General features: G+C 47.2%; 1 protein-coding gene across 4 annotated transcripts in view; it reads right to left on the bottom strand.

Annotated features, from left to right (window-relative positions):
• The window catches only part of GTF2A1 (general transcription factor IIA subunit 1), a 208313-nt gene that overhangs the window by 127471 nt on the left and 62632 nt on the right, over positions 1 to 18210 (bottom strand). For all 4 annotated transcript variants that reach the window (XM_085626610.1, XM_085626609.1, XM_085626607.1 and 1 more), the window contains 2 exons: positions 8489 to 8573; positions 8093 to 8223 (listed from right to left, as the gene is read on the bottom strand). In XM_085626610.1, the coding sequence (XP_085482736.1) occupies positions 8093 to 8223; positions 8489 to 8573 (216 nt within the window). The remainder of the gene's footprint in view (positions 1 to 8092; positions 8224 to 8488; positions 8574 to 18210) is intronic.

Here is an 18210-nt window from a genome sequence, read left to right as displayed (position 1 = left end):
CCTGCTTATAGCAGTACCACATGGCAGTACTGTTGTCCATCTTGACCCGAAATAGATCCCCTTGATGGATGGGAGGAAGTCTTTCAGAGCAAACTGAAAATCACAGGGCTCTAGTAGAAGATGGATACAGAGCTTGCCGTCCTGCTGGGGACCGATTCCCCGCCATCTGCATTTCTCCTAGATGGCCGCACCAGTCCAGAGATTGGATCCATCACTACTGTGAATCCTGGAGAATGTATTTATGCACTGCTGCTTACCAGGTAGGCATCCACCTGCCACCACTGAAGGTTCTGAGCAGTCTCCTTCAATACACAGACACTGTCCAAGAGAAAACCCTGGTGCGGAGTCCATGGAAGTTCCACTGGAAGGGCTGCGGATGCCAAATGGGGTCAGCAGGATGCAGACGCCTTAAAACAGTCTACTCTGGAACTCTAGACTAAGCTTCAATCTACAGCATTAGTTCCTGAATGTCCCAGGCTCGCCGCAGAGGAGTGATGACCTTGAACGCCACCATGTCCAGCACTTCCCCCTATAAAACTAATCCTCCTTACAGACTTTAGGTGGGATTTCAACTCGCTGATGGAGAACCACAGGAATGAAAGAAAGGTGCTTATAGTCTAAGGGTGGTCTACAAATGACCGCAGCAAATCTGCCTTCAGCAACCAGCTGTTTAAGTATGAGAATAATTTATCCCTGGACCATGTAAATAGGCGATGACCTCTGCCATCAACTTCATAAATACAAGGGTCCTGGATGAGTTAATAGGGAAGAAATGCAAATTGGAAAAGAGTCAATCCCAGCATAAAGCACATGCATCGCCTTTCGGAACGCAGGGGATCCAACCTGGCCTGCCATCCTTTTTGGGAACCGAGAAATAGCGGATGTAACATCCTTCGCCTTTCTTCAACACTGGGACCCTTCTCTATGCCCCCTCTGTCCAAAAGTGATTGCATTTTCTGCAAAATGATGGTAGAATGATCCAATGAAGTAAAACCAGAATATTTGGGGGATAGGGTGTGGATGTGAAGAGCAGGGTCCAACATTTCTGAACAATTTGCAGATGGAGAAATCAAAGCAGCTCAGATGCGGCAGGTGAGGTGTAAGAGGAAGATTGTGGTCCTCTGAGGGATGCACAAACCCTGCCACACTGTGCCCCATTTAGCTGCTAAAGGGCTGAACTAGCTGTGGTACAGGTTGCGAGGGCGGTCTGGCAGTAAGTGAGATCCCACAGGTATACTAAGAACTTATGGTAATGCATGGGGGGGAACTCCAGAGCCCGAGTGGTTAGATCCAGAAAGCGTGCCATAGCAGTTAATTTGGAAGGGTTCCAACGCGGAGTCAAACCTTTCTCTGAAGAGCCTGGAGACCACAAATGGCCAGCACAAACCTACAGAATCCAGTGGTGCGTATCCATTCATGGTGATGGCAGCGGAGGTTTCTTCATTAGGGCGTGGGACACTGACCTGCCGCCTCAGTTGCCCCCACACGCCCGGCCATTAACTGAAAGTGCCAAATCACCATATAGATTATTTACTGTAGCATGCCGTTGTCTTTTTCATGGGTCTGTCGGGTAGGGAACGGCATGGCCAATCCTGCTGATGGTCAGTGAGCAGCTAGAACCTGGTCCACACGTCTTGTTGGGCAGGTCTGTTACTGTGGCCAATCTGATATGGGTACTATAGGTTTCTTGAACCTGCGCTGCTAAGGAGCCAGTGAGAAATGCAGCACAGCTGCCCCAGTGTCCTTTGGAGCACTGGGCTGACACGCTCATACCAATCCTTGCTATGCTCTCATTCGGTTTACTAGTAAAAACAGAAACAGAGCAGGGCACAGATTAGTTGTTTTTAAAGCAATGATTTCAGGAAGCTGGTCTGTCTTCACGATGACGAAAGCTTGGAAGTGTGGGGGTGCGATTACAACAGAACATGGCCATTCACTGTAAGCCTTTATTTTTTCAAGCTTACAGCGATTGGGCATCTTCTGCTCCTTGCAAAATTGAGCAATTCATTGCTACCCCCTGCTCCTGCTTCTCCCCCACTGCTCTTGCTTGTCCTCCTCCTCCATTCCACCCCCCACAGACTGTTTGTGTACCTTCATGCTTTGAGCAGAATTACCTTCTTACAAATCGGCATTGCTGTGCAATGCTAGCAGTTGCTCCGAAGAAATGTTTTACAATATAAACTTATTTTTTTTAAAACCACCCTGCAGCATAAGGATTTGGTTTATTGAAACCTGCAATATGATGTACGGGGTGACATGTAAAAGGTCCAAAGTCCTCTGGGAGATCAGAAATCGCAAGGACAATTGCAGCCAATTTAGACAGTTCATCCACATTGATTCTGTTTTTTGGGGTATGGCCTTTACACATCTTTAAGGGCTAGTAGAGACACCTGTGGGAATGTTCCTTTTGAGCAGGCACTGAATCATTGTGTTGAAAGGAAAAATATAGCCACAGTTTTATTCGAGCACAGAGTCCAGGGGTTCCCCAGAAGTGTAAAGGGCTTATGAGTACAAAGACTGCACCAGAGGCACAGGGGCTGCTGGGTGCAGAGGTCAAGATCGGAGTTTGGCCCTACGTGATTCAATGGAGACTGTGGGTGTTCAAAGCCACATCACTTGCAGGTAGGTAAATCAGCTGCAGGAGCCAAGCTTTGGGGGTTAGAGCAAGCACAGAAGGGGCCAGAAGGGGCCACAAAGCAGAACTAAACATACACCACCAGATGCACAGGGGCGGCCGGGTACAGTTCAGCATTGGGCACCCAATGCTCTTCACTGGAGAACTTGCTTTGGATATACAGACTGCAGGCGTCGCACAAGAGGTTGAAGGAGGGAGACCAACGACAGCAGAGGAAAGTAGAGATTTAGAGGGTCATAGGGGCACCATCGATTCAGCTCACCAAGGCCCTGGGGCTTTGGGTGCAGGGGTGCCTTTGGACGACTGAGTCTTCTAACAGGAGCCGATCGCAGTCAGGGGGAGCCTCTCGATTCACGCGTTGTCGTAGAGTCCAGGAGGGGTCAGCCAACGCTGGACGAGGTCAGGACCGTTGGGGAACCTTTTCTGGGTCGGTGGGCCACCTGGACATGGGTGGTAGACATCGGGTGCCGAGTGGGCAGGACTTCCGGAGGTCACCGGGGTCCTTTGTGTTTGATCACTGGGGACAGGCCCGCTTTCATCAGCAGATCTTGTCGTTGTCAAAGTTCAGTTTGTCTTCCTCGGGTTTCTGTCAACTTCTCACAGGGTCTTTGAAACTGGAAACAGGCTGGTAGGGCAGGGGCCAAATCAGTAGTCTTCCGGCTTCACTACACAGCATCTTCGTACTTCTTAGATCGCAGGTAACTAGTTTCAAGGTCTGAGGGGGCCTTCTAATATTCTAGATTTGGAGGGCGTTTTAAAAGAGTAACAGGTAGGGCCAATAGGCACTTCACCTGGGGTGCCTACACCCTCCATTATGCCATCCTCTTGTGGGTGGGAGCATAGTCCTAGCCCTGACTGGAAGAGTCCTTTCGTCTTTAAGATCCAGTGAACTAAAAGGTGGGCTTAACTTCGCCTCCTCCACCTGAAGGGTGGAGTTGGCAAAGGTGGGCACACCTCCGATCCGAAGTTTTCCTGCCCAAAGTGGGGTGTAAACCAGGGGCTACCATCTGCTGCTAGCAGTAGATGGGGGTCGCATTATCAGTGCGGCAGGTCTTTGAAGCTTCCCCTTCGTGCAGTGGGCCGTACTGGGTGACACCTCCACCCAGGATGTGCATTGTTTCTTGTTCCAGAGAGCAGAGGCTCTCTACATTTAGAGGTCCAAAAACGTGAGCATGTGTGTGGCAGGCTGCCACACACACGCAGTAAGTGACCACACCAGGGTCGGTAGGTTTTCATGGGTCCCCTCTGAGGTGCCCTCTGGGTACATATTACAATAGTTCCCAAACTGGCAAAAGGTGGGTATATTGTGAGGAGTAGTTTGGTGCCAAACACTGTGTTCAGTGAAGCAATCATGGTGCTTTGGAACTCAAGTTTCCAACCCATGTACTCTCTATGGCTTCCCTGGCACTTACAACATTAAGGAATATACCCAAATATTGTAGAGGCATATCTGCTGTGGCAGATATGCCAACACCTGGGATATAGTGTACCCTGACTTAGGGCTGGTAAGGCCTGCTAGAGGGGTGACTTAACTATATGTGAGACATTTCTAGTGTGCCATGTCAGCTTTGTCATTTTGTCTGCACCAGGCCAGGGATGCTGCGGTGGCAATCTGCCTTGCCTATGAGGGTTCCCTAAGTGACCCTCTTCAGTCCTGATGCCCTTGGTACATATTACTAGGGACTTACAGGGGGTCTGAAGGGCCAATTGTGGAATCGTTTTTAGGGAAGAAGAATCCCTTGCACCTGATTGGCAGGGTCCCTGTGAACCACAATCAAAACCACATTCATTTCCAGGTAAAAAGTGGGGGCTTACCATGTTCAAAAGAGGCACTTTCTCACATCACCAATGTGGTGGTAGACAATAAAAAGAGGAAGGGCTAGTAAAGCTGGGATACCCACCCGAGCCTTGTTCAGGTTGGTCTGTTGGACAGCAATTGAAATAAAGTGATTGTTTCCCAGGAGCGGGTGATAATATAGCTCTTTCACTTGCATAACTTGAGAAGGTATAGCGCTCCGGTTTATAGTTTTATAGAGCATGCAGTCGACCCAAAGGTACTGAAGCCCTTTACATGATTATGCGATTTGCCTAGAATCACAGGATGTTGATGAGCAAACGACGAGACTCGCACCTGGCCACATCCTCTATCCATCCGCTTTGTACCCCCTCATCCCCATATTCGATTCAAATTTTCTTGAACTTTATATTTAACTTTCTGCCTCACCACTTTTTAAAAGGACAAGCCAATACTGGGAGATGGATCAATTCACTGGTGTCATGGTGCGCCCGCCAATCCATTCTGTCCAGGCCAGCTCTCAAAATGTACTTGACTGCATCTTTTAGCAACGATAATTCTACATTCATCAGAGATTACCAGCAAGATCTCAATGGCTATAACCTAGAGGGCTTATGTGAGCTGTGCCAGCAGCAAAAGGGCATTTCAAGGCCACAAGGCCAAGCTGGCAGAATTTTGTTTTTGCCGAAACGTGTAGATGTGGTTTGATTCCTTGCCGGACAGTTTTGTAGGAATGTGTTTGTGTCCACTTTACTAGTAAATGCTTAACCTACCAAGATCCATGTAGTCTGTTGCAGTCAGAAAGGCAAGATCACCAAGGGAGGGGGCAATATTGCCAAGTTAAAGGGTAGATAACAGATTGAGCTTGAACCTGGCTTCGACATGGTGCCCATTGCCAACGTGTCCTTCTGGATAATTTACAACCCTTCTGGAGTACTTTTGGGCCCCTAGTTAGACTTCCACAGAAAGGGTCGGCCCTTGCACCAATGGGGGCGCATGGTACCTTTGTCTGGCACCAGCCCATGGTTGCACTCTGAAATTAGAGGCCTCACCAGGTCCAACCGCCTGGATAAGCTTCCTAGGACAGTAGATCTATGCCAGACACCAGTCTTGGGTCCAGAACCGAATTTAGCAAGTGCTAGATGTTTGTCCCACTAAGAGATCACTGAGGCGCAGCCCCGAATATTGGAGGCTGCACAGCCTCTCCTTTCAATCCAGTACTACTGAAGGCTGGAAGTTTTGTTCAGATTAGATTCCAATTCAGTTTCCTCTGAGCATTTTAAGTATATTTCTTGAAGCGCAATTATATCACTGTTTCCCATTCCCATAATCTGTCATATTTTGGTACATTTTCTAAGAGCATTAAATCCCTTTACGCTGAAGATTATTTTAACCACAGTAGATGTGATGCGTAATCATTATGCACCCTATTGCATGTCAAGTTAGCACCTGGATTTTCGTTTGAGATGTATAGGATGGCGACCCATCATGGCTTAGTTTTTGTTTCAACATCTTTCTTTAAACCTTTCCTCCACTTCCAAACGTCCCCCAACTGAGAATACAAAAAAGTTAATTTATAAACAATTATAAAATTCTCTGTGCCTTGGAGAACTCTCTAGGTGTCAGAGTTTCCTCCTCCCTCTATGTGGGGTGGGGGTTAGCTTGTGCACCAGCATTGTAGGAGGATCTTTATGCTCAGTAATGTCTGGAGATCCCGCAGGTGCAGTGTCTCTTTAGTTATGTCTGCTGCTATAATAGAACGTACACCTTGTGGTTATTTAATTTATTTTTTTACTTGTTCTTGCCACGCTCGACTGAAAGGATCACCAATTGTTCTAGACTACTACTCTTCAGTCATTCCCTCGTTTCAGTGAGGCTCCTGTCACATCTTTGCACTCGCAGAATCTGCCAAATTGATGCCCGGTGTTGTGGTTCTTTGGTTTGTATCAGTAATGTCTCCCCTTGATTCAAAATCAATTCCTCTAAACTTATGCTTGGTACCTGGGCTGCTGCCTCAAATCAGTAAATTTGTTAGATCGATTCCCAAACTCAAAAGCAATGCCAAAGGGGAAAAGCCACCAGTTGCAGATTTGATTTTGTTTCAAGTTGTATGTCACTGGATGTAACTGTTGTCGTTAGAGTAATGTAGCTGGTGTGCTATCTCGAAAAACGAAGCTATATTGGTGGAACTTTGTCAGGATATCGCAAGGTCTACTCATTTTCTCAGTGCATCGTTGTCCCAAGCAATTTACGCGACCCCGCTGGATAAGTACAGGGTTGACTCACAAAATGGTGGTGAATGTCTCAATAAGTGTCCTCTGCTACTTCTTAGGCCTTAGAATTGCAAGTTATCTTTTCTGAAGATTGCTTTCGAGGACTTCAAATTTCCTTGTCAACGCGTCATTCAGTGTATGGTGAACTATGCATTCATCAATACTAAGCTTTGCGCCTCTCCAATCTGGAAGTACCCCACTCCCCAAATCTTTAGTTCATGGATCCCCGTCCTCTCAACAATAGCCTTAGAGTTCCGTCTGGGACAATCCAGTTGTGTCGGGTCCGGTTAGCTGCCCCGACCAATGGATAATGTTCAATGTTAAAATGTCTTTGTATTTTCCGAGTAGGTTTTGGCCAAGACTTAAAATTCCCACAGGATTGTGGTGTCTTATTGATCACAGGCTATAGAGAGGTAGGGGTGGATGGCATTTTACATGCCATACCTTCTTAAGTTTCTCACCTCTCATCATGCTGGTAATCCTTTCAGGTTCGCAGTGAACAAGCTTCACTCATGCAGTGCCTCTACAGCGTTCTCTTGTGGTCCGCATCGAGATCACGTGGAGTGCCGCTCAGGCAACACCACTTTTCAGCTCACACGGGCAGGCCTCAACCGCGGAGGTCATCCACGACAAAGATTAAACCCTCTTTTTTGCATAAAGTAATTTGCGGGCTGCAGGAGGAGGGGTTTTCCCTGCTCCCTGCAGGTTTTGAGCACATAGCTCATCTAAGGCGTAGCCATCTTTGCCTGTTTAAAGTTCCACCATATTGCATTTTTTCACGTACATTTGTTTCAACAAAGACTTGAAACAAAAACCAAGATGCATGGAGTTAAATTTCTGTAGTAACGTAAGACCGCACTCAAGAAGCTTTGTAACCATAAGGAGAGCTGTTTCTCTGTGTAAAGCATTTCTTGCATTCAATCTGTGAGGCAGCAAACTGTTTTCTCCAGTCAGTTTCGCTGTTCTGTAGTAATAAAAGTATGAATGTGGGTTTTATCAGTACAGCTGCTCCAAATAATAGGTTATTGGTCCACATTTATTCTCACCACAATGGCATAAAAATATGCCCACAAACTAATCCTAGATCCTACAATACAATGACTGTGGCAGGCCACTACACATTTATTCAAACAAATCTAAAAACATAACCAGAGGGGCCTATAAGTGCAAACACGTCACAGGGCAAGTTCAGCCATCCAATAATTTGAAGACAAACTGACATGAACTTCACGTGGACAAATGCAAACAGTACTCGCAGTTATTTTGCACTTTTGTCATATTGCACACACAACAGGTCACAAACACAATTTACAGAGTGCTTGCAGTGAATGAAATAAAACAAGCACCCAAATGCACCATTAGATAATGGAAACATCTTTGTTTATTTACCTGTTGTATCACAGGAGCTTGTACGCCAGCCTGCATCTGTGGTATCACTTGCTGCTGTAAAACCATTTGCTGTTGGGGCTGAATAATATATTGTGCACCATTAGCTGTTCTTACCAACTGCAAGATCTGGCCTGTAAGAAAAACAAATAAAAATTCATGCTATCTGGTCGAAGACTTAAAGCAATACTAACACGTCGGGTATAATTGCAGCAACAGTAACTCGTAAACTACAATGAATGGACCTGCTGCAATCCTGCAACAAAATGCATTGAAGTATCGCAATTAAAAAAATCATCAATCCTCTGCACTATTGTCTACAATGTTACGAAGCATGAACGAGGAAAAGGTAGGAGAGGGAATATCCAGAGCCATCATTCTGTGCAAAGAAATCGTTACCTGAATTTGTTAGTATCTGCTGTACTGGTGTGACACCACCAGGTAAAGCTGGTAAAGCCAAGGTAGCTGCTGCAGCTGCTGCGCTCTGTAGAAAAACAAAAGCATAAAGAATTGGTAACGTTTAAAATAAATCACTATATTATGAAGTAGGTTTGCTTCAACATATCACAGTAACTATTGGCAAGTGTTGTTTGCAAGGCTCACTCCAGTATGCCCTTGATAACTTCGATTTCATACAGATCCATTCACATTGCCTTTGTGAAGAAAGATGGTGGCCAGAAACAACTTAGCACTGCTTTCCCACTTTATACAGCAGATCCATGTGATCCAGTGCCTCTAGTTCAAGTGCAAAGCCACATGAATCCCAAGCTATAGAAGCCCTGTCCATACAATAAGTATGTACAATAAACCGTGATTCCACTTCTTTAGGACACCTCTATTGAAGTCAAGACGTTTGTGATGCTGTATGACCATCCTGAATACAATCTCTGTCTGGGTAAGGGGAAAAAGACAGGTAGCTCAACCGACTGATTAAGGTGGAAATGTGAAACCATCATAGGAAGAACTTGGGGTTCTTGCCTCCCCTCTCTTATACCTCCACTATCCTTTTGAATCCAACTAACAGACTAACATGTCCACCGCTCAAATTAATTTCATATTTCCCTATATTAATTCCCCACTAATCCTGATGCAACAATGTTTTGTATAGTAGCATTAAACAGATCAATACTTTTATTATGACAGTAAAAGACATCTTTTCTATTTGGCTGCATAGCAAGCTCAGGTAGGTAGTCTACGTGCTTCTTTAAGGATAGTCTTACATTCAGGTGGGAGGTTAAGGTAACGTTACTTTGACCTCATGAGCCAAATCGCTAGATCTAGTTCCTTGGGGCCTGGGTACCCGATTTCTCTATGGTCCTGAATGAGCAGATTCGGCCTGAGGGGAAGCTTCTTGTGCCGAACTACTGATAGGTCCAGTATTGTTGTGAACCATGGTTGTCTTGCCTATGTGAGGGCTAGTAATATTAGTGTAAGGGAGGTTTGCCTGAGCTTCTCAACCAGAAATACAAGAAGGCGGAAAAGCATAAGCAAATATCCCTGACCAATTCATCCATACAGCATTGCCCTTGGATAGTGGGTGTTGCAACCTGGATGCCGAGCATGGGCATTTTGATTTGTTTGCGGTAGTGAACAGATCTACGTGTGGAAATCTCCACTTGAGAAAGTAAGGGAGGAGGTCTTTAGGGTGGAGTTCAAACTCGTGGACTTGCTGCCACATCCTGCTGAGAAGACCGGCAAAGTTCTAGTCTGTCCCTGGAAGGTGTTCCGCCAAGAGATGAATGTTCTGATGTAGAGCCCAAAGCCAAATGGTCCGAGAGAGGTGTGATAAATGGTGTGATTGACTGCTACAACTAATCTTAGATATTTGTGATGAGCAGGATGCAGTGGAATATGAAAGTAGGAGGCTTTCGAGTCTAGGGCTGAGAAAAAAAAACACCTCGTTGCAGAAGAGGGATCACATCTTGTAGAGTGACCATATGAAAATGCTCCGACAGGATGTAATGGTTGAGAGGCCCAAGATCTAATGAAGGCCATAGAATCCCGTTGTTTATGGGAATTCAGAATTAGAGAGAGTATACTCCTAACCCTTGGCATCGTACAGGGGCAGGTTCTATTGCTCCTTTGATGTTGAAGGCTTGGACTTCCTGTGTGAGCAGTGTTTGGTATTCCGAAGAGGGCTTGCGAGAGCGAGGTGGAATGTTTGAAGGTGTGTTGATGAGCTCCAGACAATAGCCATGTTGGAAAATGTACAACACCTATTGGTCCAATGTTATTGTCCGCCAATTTTGAAGAAAGCTTTGTAACCTTCCCCCGGCAGGCGTAGTGTGATCAGGAGAAGTGGGTCACTGTTTAGTGGTGGGAGAAGCACACAAGTGGAGGCACCTCTGCCCCTACCCTTTACATTATTTACCCTGTATGCATCTCTATAGTATTCTCAATGAGAGGAGTGAGGACTCTGGCCACAGTAATAGGAGGTAGGGGATTCGGATTTGTTTTGGCGCCAACTCTATATGGGGAGCAGCGGAGGACCCCATGGGATTTGAAGTGCGCCTATGGATTAGGAGACCTGCGCATCTTTTTTTCATTTTCGTGAATGCCTCATTCACTTGTAGGCCAAAGAGAAGTTCCTTGTCAAATGGGACATTGAAAAGGGGGTTTGCCAAATTTCCGGCTTAAAGCAGGATACGCTTCGGCAAGCATGTCTGAGTAATAGTACACTGGCATTAATGCCCCGTGCACCATTATCTACGGAATCAAGGGCACAGCTGATTGAAGTATTAGAGATGGCAGATTGTGCAGCCACTCTTTTACCCAATGCATCGATAAGTTAATCTGTTGGAATCTGCCCTCTGTAAAATCGGGTCTGAGGGTGAAACCTTGCATTTCTTTTTGACCCTGGGAGGAATGATAAACGCTTGTGCAAGGTCTTTGAAAATGTCATCAGTATGACAAAGCATACCCTTATGTAGAGAACAATGAGAGAGCTAGGGAGGCATGGGGTGCATCCGTATCCCCTGTGGTATGTATTAGTTTAATCAAAGCTGGACGAACCCAGAAGTGTTGGTACAATCACTGTCAAGCAGTGCTTGGGAACCCACTAAGTAAGTAAAAAGACCCCTCACACACCACCCTAGTTGGTGTCATGCTTCATCATAGGGGACCCAACCGGGTGGCCGAATGCCCCCCGGTTGTGCTACGACGCCTGACTACAGCGGAGCTGGTGTGGTGCAAAGGTGTGATGTGGTGAAAGTTTAAAAATATCTGAGAGTCCTTGCCGGGGAAAGTTTATTAATGGCGGCTCAGGATATGTTAAAAATAAAACTGTGTGGTGCAACTACGAAAGAGTTTAGTTTCTAATAGTTGTCTATGTGGTTGGTCTACATGTTTCAGCCCACGTCAGGGTGTAAGGGGCTTTCGTCAGGACCAGTGAGTGCAGTGAGTGGCAAAGTGAAAAGATGCCACGTGGATGGTGAAAAAATAAAAAGGTAATTTACCTACACACTCGCTAAGGTGTGTGGAATCGGTATCGGCTCAATGGCAGACACCGCAGCGAAAAAAGACCTGCGGGGAAAAGAAAACACAACACAAAGACATGTATAACACATAATTTGAGGTGCTAAGTATCGCAGCAACTATAAGATGCAATCTTACTTGTTGTGAGGAGATCAACACTTGCAGACGGACGTACCTGTGGCAACACACATACTGTGCTTGTGTGGCATGCTGCTGTTGTCTGATGCTGACTACTGCCAGGTGATCAAAAGGACGTAATGTGCCCTGTGAATAATATCGGTGAAAAGAAGCTGAGTCAGACAGGCAAGCGGGGTGTAAACTATACACGTGGGGTGCCTGGTGAATGCAGCAGGCAACTCTGGAAGTGATGCTATGAGGCCACTGACTTGGATGGTCGGGCTAAGTCGCAAACAGTACCCAGTGAGCGCTCAAAGGATTAGCATGCCGAGTGGCTGTGCGCATAACTGGCAAACGTGCTAAGTACAAGGAGGGGCAGTGCCCCTGTGTGGCGCGCTGTGGGGAAATGAGGAAGAAGAAAAAGAAATTACACTATGGCTGAGTGTGATCGCTGATCAGGATGAGGGAGGAGTGCGCTCCTCGGTACAAAAATTCTGTAGGTAAAGGAGTAATGACGGGCATGAGGAGCGGGATGAGAAGGGACGGAGCAATCCAGCAAGAAAAGCGCACGTCACCTTACTTGGTCATGAAGCAGCACTCGCATGGCACCTACTGCAGTCTCCCGGATCCCGGATGGTGTGGAGTCCAAGTTGGTGGGAGAATATATGGTGATAGAGGCCATAGGTTACGTGCTGGGAGACCTGTGATCGCGGGCTGGGCAGAGTGAACTGCGCATGTGCCGGGCAGAGACAGAGGTTGCACGCGTATGCGTGAAGGAAGCGGCAAAGTCGCGCATGCGTGGAGGGTACTAATCAGGCGCGCGTGCGCAGATGGGCTGGGTGCAACGAGCAAATGTGTAAAGGAACACATGTGGGTGTTAGCACGTAGAAAGGTAGTTTTGGTGCTGTAGGCATTTGTGTGAGCGACTGGCTGGCATGAAGTAAAGAGTGTCAACAATATCTACAAGTGGTATGCCAGCTCCGATTGGGACTGGGGGCTGCAGATTATGCCAGGCAGGTGGCAGGGTGCCTGGAGAGGGATGAGTTTTTAGGTGGCTACTGTGGGCCAAACCAGAGAATGAAAGCACGTGGTTAGGATCTCTTGAGGCTGTTCCAGGGGATATTGTCATTTAAACCAATGGTGTGGCTGGAGAGACGGTATATCCATCTCTGTTCTTGTTCTAAAAGGCGACTCTGGATATTGGGTAGGTTGTGGTCTAGGGCCTCCAGAACGACCCATCTCATATCATTAGTAGTGTGGCCTTTTTCTAGAAAATGGTTGGTCATTTTCGTGATGTTTTTCTTGCAGCATATTGTGCTGCGATGTTCGCAGATCGTGGTTTTTACCTTGCGAGTGGTCATACCAATATAGGTGAGGTTACATGGGCACGTGATCCGGTACACAACATTTTCTGTGTTACAGTTCGTGTGTTTACGAAGTTCCCATGTTTTGCCAGGTTCAAGATTCAGGTGTTTGGTCGTCTCGGTGATATGGCAGACGCTGCAGTCGCCGCATGGGAAATGTCCTTTAATGTTGGGGAGACCCCAGGCGTTGAGGACCGTGTTGGTGGGTCTGGGTAAACAAGGCAGTCTGGTGGATACTATGCTGTCTTTAATGGTGCGGGCTCTTTTGTTTGATAGGAGGGGAGTGTTCCCAGTTGAGTTTGCCCGTGTTCAAGATTCTCCAGTTCTTTTTGATGATTTGGGCAACCTTGTTGGTCACCGTGTTATAGGTAGTCACGCATGTTAGTGGCGGACTGGTGGGTTCCTTGATGTAGTTATCCAGTAAGCCATCGCGATTTTGGTTTCTCGCCCTTTTGTTAGCTGCCTTGGTTATATTTAGTGGGTAACCTCGTTGGTGCAACTTGTGGCAGAGGTCAGTGGCCTGTATCTTGTAATCCTTGGTATCACTGCAGTTTCTACGGAGGCGAAGGAATTGGCCATATGGAAGGTTTTCACGGAGGGCTCGGGGGTGGAAACTGGTAAAGTGCAGTAGGGAGTTGTGGGCCGTGGGTTTGAAGTGAGTCTTGCTCATGAGGCCTCCCGAGGTTGCTTTTATGTCCAGGTCAAGGAAGGTGGTCTGGTGCCTGTCTGAGCTATGTGTGAACATAAGATTGGGGTCGCACGTGTTGATCCATTCGCAGAAGGAGGCCAAAGATTCCTCTGATCCCTCCCAAATCAGAAGGAAATCATCAATGTATCGTTTGTAAAATTTGATTTGAGGAATGCGTGGGAAGTTGTTATTGAGGAGGTGCTTGGTCTCAAAGTGGAATACATACAGGCCCGCTATGCTGGGGGCGAAAACGCTCCCCATAGATGTGCCGTACTTTTGTAGATAGAGCTTTCCCTGGTATTCAAAGTAGTTTTCTTTGAGCGCTAGGGTAGCGCATTTCAGTACAAAGGAGGGGGGAGTTCGGTATTGCCAGTTAGTCTTTTAGAGCCTCTTCCAATACTTTGAGTGTCATCTTGAGGGAGGCTTGTATACAAGCTCTCTACGTCAAGTGATACTAGAAAGAAGTGTTGGGGTCGTAGTGTATATCCGCTAGGAGTCCTAGAAGATCCTTGGTATCTTTAAGGTATGTGCTGGTGGATTGAACCAATGGTTGCAGGAAATGATCACAGAAGCGTGATAGGGGTTCTAGTAGTGACCCGATGCCTGAGACGATGGGGCGTCCCGGGGGAGGGGTTTTGTTCTTGTGGATCTTTGGAACAGTGTAAAAATATGGAATTTTGCCTTGTGTAGTTGTGAGGAATTTGGCCTCATTCTTGGAAATCTGGCCGGAGTGTTCCGCATCATCCACTATGGATTGTATGCGAGTTTTCAGGGTGGCAGTAGGATCATGTGTGAGCAACTCATCATTTTTGGTGTCATTTAGTAGGCGCTCGCATTCTCGGTGATAGTCATCCTTGTTGAGTATTACCGTGCCTCCCCCTTTGCCAGCTGGTTTGATAACGATCTCTGGGTTATTCTTCAGAGATTGTAGGGCCATGCGTTCTGTTTTGCTAGTGTTTTGGAACGTATGGGGTTCTTGGAGTGCTTCTATTTCTTTAAACACTGTCTGTTCGTACACCAAAATCTCGGGTGGTATGGAGCAGGGTGGGGGCACGAATGAGGACTTCACTCTGATGGTGGTATCCCCTTGGTCTTCTGGGTCAGTGAGTGCGGGGGCACTCTCAAAGAAAGCCTTGAGCTTGATTTTGCAGAAGAATTCTGCCAGTTCACAGTGCAGTTTGAATTTGTCAAGTTCGGTTGTTGGGGCATAGCCAAGGCCTTTTTCTAGGATGGCTACTTCTGTAGATGTTAAGACATGTTTGGAGAGATTGGTGACAAGGCTCAACGTGTGCTCGGGCCTGGTTGCTGGTCTCTGGTTTGGCTCCTTGTCTGGGCACCTTGCTGTAGATTGTCTTGTCAGTGTACCGTGTTCCCTCTGCGTCTCCTTCCGCGTCCTCGTCGGCCTCTCCCTAAAAAAGACTGTGGGTGGTTTTGATTCATGTACGGTGGTGGGGGTCCAAACGGTGGGTTCCAACCGTACCCAAATTGTGGATGCACAGGTTGGTTCCAAGAATGAGGCCAAATTCCTCACAACTACACAAGGCAAAATTCCATATTTTTACACTGTTCCAAATATCCACAAGAACAAAACCCCTCCCCCGGGACGCCCCATCGTCTCAGGCATCGGGTCACTACTAGAACCCCTATCACGCTTCTGTGATCATTTCCTGCAACCATTGGTTCAATCCACCAGCACATACCTTAAAGATACCAAGGATCTTCTAGGACTCCTAGCATATATACACTACGACCCCAACATTTCCTTTCTAGTATCACTTGACGTAGAGAGCTTGTATACAAGCCTCCCTCAAGATGACACTCTGAAAGTATTGGAAGAGGCTCTAAAAGACTAACTGGCAATACCGAACTCCCCCCTCCTTTGTACTGAAATGCGCTACCCTAGCGCTCAAAGAAAACTACTTTGAATACCAGGGAAAGCTCTATCTACAAAAGTACGGCACATCTATGGGGAGCGTTTTCACCCCCAGCATAGCGGGCCTGTATGTATTCCACTTTGAGACCAAACACCTCCTCAATAACTACTTCCCACACATTCCTCAAATCAAATTTTACAAACGATACATTGATGATATCCTTCTGATTTGGGAGGGATCAGAGGAATCTTTGGCCTCCTTCTGCGAATGGATCAACACGTGCGACCCCAATCTTAGGTTCACACATAGCTCAGACAGGCACCAGACCACCTTCCTTGACCTGGACATAAAAGCAACCTCGGGAGGCCTCATGAGCAAGACTCACTTCAAACCCACGGCCCGCAACTCCCTACTGCACTTTACCAGTTTCCACCCCCGAGCCCTCCGTGAAAACCTTCCATATGGCCAATTCCTTCGCCTCCGTAGAAACTGCAGTGATACCAAGGATTACAAGATACAGGCCACTGACCTCTGCCACAAGTTGCACCAACGAGGTTACCCAATAAATATAACCAAGGCAGCTAACAAAAGGGCGAGAAACCAAAATCGCGATGGCTTACTGGATAACTACATCAAGGAACCCACCAGTCCGCCACTAACATGCGTGACTACCTATAACACGGTGACCAACAAGGTTGCCCAAATCATCAAAAAGAACTGGAGAATCTTGAACACGGGCAAACTCAACTGGGAACCTCCCCTCCTATCAAACAAAAGAGCCCGCACCATTAAAGACACCATAGTATCCACCAGACCGCCTTGTTTACCCAGACCCACCAACACTGTCCTCAACGCCTGGGGTCTCCCCAACATTAAAGGACATTTCCCATGCGGCAACTGCAGCGTCTGCCATATCACCGAGACGACCAAACACCTGAATCTTGAACCTGGCAAAACATGGGAACTTCGTAAACACACGAACGGTAACACAGAAAATGTTGTGTACCGGATCACGTGCCCATGTAACCTCACCTATATTGGTATGACCACTCGCAAGGTAAAAACCAGGATCTGCGAACATCGCAGCACAATACGCTGCAAGAAAAACATCACGAAAATGACCAACCATTTTCTAGAAAAAGGCCACACTACTAATGATATGAGATGGGTCGTTCTGGAGGCCCTAGACCACAACCTACCCAATATCCAGAGTCGCCTTTTAGAACAAGAACAGAGATGGATATACCGTCTCTCCAGCCACACCATTGGTTTAAATGACAATATCCCCTGGAACAGCCTCAAGAGATCCTAACCACGTGCTTTCATTCTCTGGTTTGGCCCACAGTAGCCACCTAAAAACTCATCCCTCTCCAGGCACCCTGCCACCTGCCTGGCATAATCTGCAGCCCCCAGTCCCAATCGGAGCTGGCATACCACTTGTAGATATTGTTGACACTCTTTACTTCATGCCAGCCAGTCGCTCACACAAATGCCTACAGCACCAAAACTACCTTTCTACGTGCTAACACCCACATGTGTTCCTTTACACATTTGCTCGTTGCACCCAGCCCATCTGCGCACGCGCGCCCGATTAGTACCCTCCACGCATGCGCGACTTTGCCGCTTCCTTCACGCATACGCGTGCAACCTCTGTCTCTGCCCGGCACATGCGCAGTTCACTCTGCCCAGCCCGCGATCACAGGTCTCCCAGCACGTAACCTATGGCCTCTATCACCATATATTCTCCCACCAACTTGGACTCCACACCATCCGGGATCCGGGAGACTGCAGTAGGTGCCATGCGAGTGCTGCTTCATGACCAAGTAAGGTGACGTGCGCTTTTCTTGCTGGATTGCTCAGTCCCTTCTCATCCCGCTCCTCATGCCTGTCATTACTCCTTTACCTACAGAATTTTTGTACCGAGGAGCGCACTCCTCCCTCATCCTGATCAGCGATCACACTCAGCCATAGTGTAATTTCTTTTTCTTCTTCCTCATTTCCCCACAGCGTGCCACACAGGGGCACTGCCCCTCCTTGTACTTAGCACGTTTGCCAGTTATGCGTACAGCCACTCGGCATGCTAATCCTTTGAGCGCTCACTGGGTACTGTTTGCGACTTAGCCCGACCATCCAAGTCAGTGGCCTCATAGCATCACTTCCAGAGTTGCCTGCTGCATTCACCAGGCACCCCACGTGTATAGTTTACACCCCGCTTGCCTGTCTGACTCAGCTTCTTTTCACCGATATTATTCACAGGGCACATTACGTCCTTTTTATCACCTGGCAGTAGTCAGCATCAGACAACAGCAGCATGCCACACAAGCACAGTATGTGTGTTGCCACAGGTACGTCCGTCTGCAAGTGTTGATCTCCTCACAACAAGTAAGATTGCATCTTATAGTTGCTGCGATACTTAGCACCTCAAATTATGTGTTATACATGTCTTTGTGTTGTGTTTTCTTTTCCCCACAGGTCTTTTTTCGCTGCGGTGTCTGCCATTGAGCCGATACCGATTCCACACACCTTAGCGAGTGTGTAGGTAAATTACCTTTTTATTTTTTCACCATCCACGTGGCATCTTTTCACTTTGCCACTCACTGGTCC

This window comes from Triturus cristatus, chromosome 9 (genome assembly GCF_964204655.1).
Source record: "Triturus cristatus chromosome 9, aTriCri1.1, whole genome shotgun sequence".
Taxonomy (NCBI): Eukaryota; Metazoa; Chordata; class Amphibia; order Caudata; family Salamandridae; genus Triturus; species Triturus cristatus.
The sequence above is the reverse complement of the archived record's forward strand: the minus strand, read 5'-3'. Positions and strand labels throughout refer to the sequence as shown.